This window comes from Lutjanus erythropterus, chromosome 11 (genome assembly GCF_056507025.1).
Source record: "Lutjanus erythropterus isolate fLutEry1 chromosome 11, fLutEry1.hap2, whole genome shotgun sequence".
NCBI classification, from domain to species: domain Eukaryota; kingdom Metazoa; phylum Chordata; class Actinopteri; order Lutjaniformes; family Lutjanidae; genus Lutjanus; species Lutjanus erythropterus.
This window is the reverse complement of record NC_139327.1, coordinates 19310910-19316909: the sequence shown is the minus strand read 5'-3', so window position 1 is coordinate 19316909 and position 6000 is coordinate 19310910. Positions and strand designations below refer to the sequence as shown.

Genomic DNA, 6000 nt, shown 5'->3' with positions numbered 1-6000 from the left:
GTTTATGGTTTTGGACCCTGCCAACAAAAATAATTAACCCGCAATTTTATAACATGGTAACTCTGAGAGGGTGACCAACAGTCGAGGTGCACTGCAGTGTTAGCCAGCAATTAACTCATAGACATCTACGTGCTGGAGTGTCTTACACAGAACACGTCTGACTATTCCTTTATTAGCGATTTGGCTATTATCACTATCGTTATATAATAATAATATAATTGCCCACCCCTGAGCTATAGGTTTGGTTGGTAATACACCAATGCACAATGCATCCTGGAACATGTAGGCAGTGTCAGCAGGGTTCAGCGAGCAGGAGAACTCAGCTTTCATGGTTAACATTGCACACACTGAGGAATTTATTACTACACTGACTGGATATCCACATGAAAATTTTTTCATTCCCTTTTATAGCTCTGAGGACAAAATTTCCCATCAGTTATCTGTGATCATCAATGATTTTCTGCTTGTGTTTTCTGACTGTAAGTGTCGCCAGGTCTGGTCAATGTCACAAAGATCTTTGAGAAGAGTAAAAATCGCTGAGAAAAATGACATTTGGGAGGCTTTTTTAAAGAGGTTTCATGCATTTTGAAGAAACACTGCAACCAAAATTGTTCTTATTCAAACATCTTTTAAATCATTTTGGTTACATTTTAGCATAGCAAGGCTCCATCAGTCATTCCACTATAGGAAGATATTACATAGGCAGTGAGAGAAATATCCCAGTCAAACCAAGGACATTGTGGTGATCAATACTGTACCACCGCCTGATTTACTTTTAATGAGTTCAGCTTGCGTCAGAATTTTCCTACATATATCCAATTATAAAAGAAAAGGGGACATTTTTTTAAATTCATGGAAAATTTATGCTTAAAGTTTCTGTTTTTGTCAAACCAGCTGTTTTTCTAAAAAAAAAAAACATGCAAAAAGACAAGTAGACAAACATCAGAATTGTAAATTTTGACACGAATACATGCATTCCTTTTTATTCACAAAACCAGTCCAATTTTCTAAACGAATACAAAGATTGGTTATTTTTAAAAGCTGTAGCTACCCAGCAACATAACAAAAAAAATCATGAAAATATAACAAATAAACAAACAAATAAAAAAAAATGTAATCTTGTCTCAGTGCGTTCAGTAGGGTAGACTCAGAGCAAGTGCTGTCTCTTAATGCTATTGCCCTGAGCAGTATTGGCACATGCTCAGTAGGGCCACAGTAACATATAAGGCTGCCAGTTTCACTAAAGGAAAAGTTTTGGAAATGCAGAGGAGGGCTGATTGAGGAGATTACAGTAGTGACGGCTCTGGCGAACAGCATCTTCAACCCAGTGAGGAGTCTCTGGAGACCTGCCCAATAGCATGACTTTTTCAGTTTGAATCCACAGCGTCACAGTTTGAAACATTTTCTCTGTCTTTCGAAGACAACCATCGATCTGTCTGAAAACTAGACTCTCCGACAAAATGAATCGTAAAATAGACAAGGGTTTAAGTAACGTAATGGTGAAGAATTACAATAATGTTTGCCATTAGCCACTAGTTTTTGAAATATAGCTGTAAATTTACATTCTCTACACAAGTACTGTATCTTTCCACACATGAACAACATTAACACCAAACACAGAAATTAGTTGATTGTCCACACTCAGTCCGTCATTTCTGTTTCTGGCAATGAACAGTTCCATGTTTAAGCGACAGAAAAAAACCTGCTGGAAAAAGGACAAAAGGTACCAAAATGGAAACATAGAAAAGGGAATGAAAATTGCCATAGATGCTTTTCTTTACGCTTCATTTTTGGTTCAAGGAATAAGTAGGTGCATCCATTACCCGATTGATTTTTTTTTTCTGTTGTTCTTCTGTTTTGTTTTGTTTTTTGTTGTTTTTTTTTTTCTATAATTTTTATTTGTTGCTTGTTTGTTTGTTAGCCAGTGTCTGTTCCGGAGACAATCCAGGAGTTGGCATTGCACTTGATGGCAGAGCTTTGGGTAGGGAGTGGAGGAGGAGTCCTACTGGAACCACCGGAACGCCGCTCCTGTAGGAAGCATCACCTTCTTGGAGAAACACAAGACAAGGAGGGGAGGAGAGGGGAGGAGAGGGGAGAGAGAAGAGAGGAGGTTGGAGTTGTTAATGAAAAGCAGCACACAAGTGTTAATCCCAAATTTACTACTTCACTGAGACGCTACCATTTCTATACACCTCAGCAGAGAGGCATACTGGTTGGTCTTCCCGTTTTGACATTCTCTCTTGTTTCTTCAATTTAGGAATGCAACTAATGACCATTTTCATTATCAACTAATGTAGGGGTTGCATTTTTCAGTTAAATGCTTAAAGGAGCATTATGTAAGAATTGCAAGATTGTGGCAACTGGTTGAAGTCATACTCCAAAAAACATAGGGGACAGCATATCACCAGAGTGACTGCTAACTGCTCCAAAATGTAGCCACCATTAGGAAATTAAATGAGTTAGCTGTGCTGCTAGTAGCAGTCCTATTAGCTCAGTCTCCGGGGACTGGGAGCTCAGAGCACTGGGGAGTGTTGGTGTTTGCATCCCTAGCTCAGAAGCTTTAAAGGAGGAGGTTTTCAGGCCCATGGTGAGAGAGGGACCCAGCACCAGAGCAGCACAAGAATGGGTACTAGAGCCTCTCATAGGGCTTTGCCACCAACACGGAACCAGCACCATTCACATACCTAATTTTGAAGCGTTCTGAGTATTTTTCCACCGAAAAATTATAGAACTGTGGTGGTTGTAACAGTGGAGAGAGTAACCTAGAACGTTTTGGTGAGTTTCATTTCGTTTCTTACAAGTTTGAATGACGTGTTTTACGATGAGTTAACAAGGCAATTAAGCAAGTTAGCTCAGTAAAACAGAGAAACTTGAATTCAGCAGGTGTACAGTTGTATTTTTGTGTTCATGAAGGAAAATAGGTTTAATGCCTTGATTTCTCTGAGCATGTCACATCTGCTAGGCTGTATTGATCCGTCCTCCACTCAGCTTCACGCCCCGCAGGAGCATTTTGATAATTTGATCATTTTACCTTGATTTTTGTACTTTGTTCATGGGTAAGTAGGTTACGTAGTTAAGTAGTTTTTTTCTTTTTTTGTCTGATTTTATGCTATGGATCAGCTCTGCTGCTCACAGCACAACCAGAATATAGCGTAGCCATGCCCAGGGAAATCAAGCTTTAAGAATATTTCCTTTATTGAAATAATGTTATTAACTTCAGTTCATATATCTGCAACACAATACATGGATGTCTTCGACATAAATTCAAAACTGTTATTTCTTCACATTCTGTTTATAATTTTAGTTGATTGTAATTAATTTTGAGTGTTTTACAAAAAAAAATTGTAAGTTATCAGATCACAAGGTGGAGTTTTGAAATGGCTTTTTTGTCCAGCCAACAATCCAACCAACAGTCCAAAATACAAAAATATTCAATTTGCAACATTATACAACAGACAAAACCAAAAAAAATTTAAATGTAAGAATTTGGAGCCAGCAGTTAACGTTTGTTTTTTGTTTTTTTGACAAATGAATAAAATGATTAATGCTGAAGAACTAATCGATTAAACAGCTAAACTTCTATTCCACTCTTCATCCCTGGATGAGGAGCATGTGTGAAAACTCGACATCCTTCCCTCTCCCCTCAGCACCACCACAGGAGCAGGCTTCAGTCCTGGCTTCACACAAAACCCGATATGCCACATTTATTATTTAGCCACCACACGCATTGCTCTCCCACACCATCACCAATGATTATGCCGCTCTCCCTCCCTCACCTCACCCCTCCCTCCCTCCCTCGCTGTGGTTATCTGTGTGTCTGATTGCACTGAGCAGGAGTGGCACACATGCATGCAGCTGCAGGGCTCAGCAGCGGCCTGCCAGTCAGGAGATAGAGAGCCGCTCAGGGTCCCTGGAGCTGCAGCACGGCTGGCGTCCTGCAAAGTGCAACTCGATTCTGCAGCAGCACGGATTCTTCCTTTAGCCAGCTCTGCCTGGAGCGAGGCAGGAGGAGCTCGGCAAACATTTATGCACCCACACACACTCTCACACCAAACCAATATGTATTCAAGTACAGTCACACACCTCCACACACAGTGGCACGTTAACCGACACTCACAATACACCCCCGAAATCACACCAAACAGTGAGACTGTTAAAATAAAATTCTCATACACGATGGATTCAAATTTTTCCAGCAGCAGTAATCGACAGCAGAAGGTTTAATACGGAATCATACATGCTGGGAGTGCAAACACAAATACACACATCCATGCATACAATCACACCTATTTAATGGAAAGGAAACAGAGGATGTATAGCATGCCATACAGCATTCACATATGCATATTTGTATTGGCTTATGAAGACGTTAAAAAGTTTAAAGGGGTAGTCCAGATTATTTTAAATTGGGTTGTATGAGGTAATTATTGACAGTCAGTCTACAGTATATGCCAGTCAGCACGTCTCCAGTTTGGAGAAGCAGAAAGGGGCACCAGTCCAGAACCAAATCCACCTAAAAAAAATTAATATTACTTAAAGTGTACGCTATATTTAGAATGTTTTCAATGCTTTACCTTGCTGTCAAACAGTCTTCTCTGGTGAGAACCCATTGTTATATAAGCCAAATACTGTTCTCTCCAAACCAACCAAACTCCACAGTCAAAATCTTTTTTAAGTGGCTACAATACATTTTGCTGCTGACCTTGTCCACGTCAGCACATTACTTCGCTTCTGTGCTGGTCCTCCTCTGCTTCTCCAAACTGGAAGAGTGCCAACCGGCATCTACTGCAGGCAATATTACTGACTATCGATGAGTGCCGCATTCAGCTCCACTTCTATCCCCTCACATCAAATAATCCACAATATCCCCCTAGTTTTGTCTAAATTCTAATGAAAAAATAATGTGTCACCTGAACATAATCATACTTAATTTTGTGCGTCTTGTCGCTCAGCTCTCTTGCACAGCAGTGAAATTCTGAGTTTTTCAACAAAGGCGACACGGAGGAAAATGGCCCATTAGTTCAGAGAAGTTTGTTTGAAACCAAAAACAATACCAGCCCTAATTACTTTTCAGACCCACTTAAACCATTCCTCTACCCTTGAATCAGCAGTGCAGCGTTCTTTTGAATGCTATTGTTCATATCTGGACATGAAACTGAGTGACAGCAGGGTTCGTGCTCTGCAGGTTTCATTTACTTTCATTTTGAAAGTTAACTCCTGCTGACAAAAATGAAACATTTTTGCTCGGGTAAAAAGACTTCAAACAAGGTAATTACTCTGGTGATCTCAGCCAAATATAGCCCACACTGGGCTTTATTTGTTAAATTCACTCAATCAGGAATAATCTGACAGCAGAGACACTGAATGCCACGGTGCTGTTCATAGCCCACATATGCATGTGCCAGTTCACATCAAACTCTTGACTTCATATCCATTTCTCAAAGACGGAGCAAATGTTGTTTGATGGATGCAGGTTTTGACTGAATACTGTTTCTGGTGCTGCTACTTTATTTTTACCTGACCTTTTTTTTATGTGGGATTTTATTCAGATTTCTCAGACTATAAGCTATATCCTTTCCACATCAACAAAATAAAGAACTTAACAACAAAACAACAAGACAGAAGACAAAACAAAACAAGACAGACACACATTTAACCCACTCACACACACAAGCTCAACATCTGTATCTTCATATCTGATCAACTTAAAGGTGCAATATACAATATCGAGCCTCACTAGACATCAGCAAACAATAATTTGCTATGTAAAGATATAATGGAGTTATGGCATCCTGGGCAGAAAAGAACGTTACACTCTGTAAACATTTGTGTATGTGTGTCTAAGTCCTCCCTGCATCTGTTTTCAATATGGTAGCCTGGTGAAACTAAACTAAACTATGACCAAAATATGTCTATGAAAACATTGTAGGTGATAAATGGATTAACACCGCCTGGTTTGACGATTTGATCTGAATTCTGTGAGTCTATTTTATAAATCAG

The 6000-nt window shown here is 39.6% G+C and overlaps 1 protein-coding gene across 6 annotated transcripts in view; it reads right to left on the bottom strand.

Moving 5' to 3' along the window:
* Positions 1–907: 907 nt before the first annotated feature.
* cxxc5a (CXXC finger protein 5a) overlaps positions 908–6000 on the bottom strand; it is a 30857-nt gene continuing 25764 nt past the window's right edge. For 5 of the 6 annotated variants that reach the window (XM_084731170.1, XM_084731166.1, XM_084731167.1 and 2 more), the window contains one exon: positions 908–2047. In XM_084731170.1, the coding sequence (XP_084587296.1) occupies positions 2003–2047 (45 nt within the window). In that variant the 3' untranslated portion in view covers positions 908–2002. The remainder of the gene's footprint in view (positions 2048–6000) is intronic. The other variant, XM_084731171.1, reaches the window with a different exon arrangement.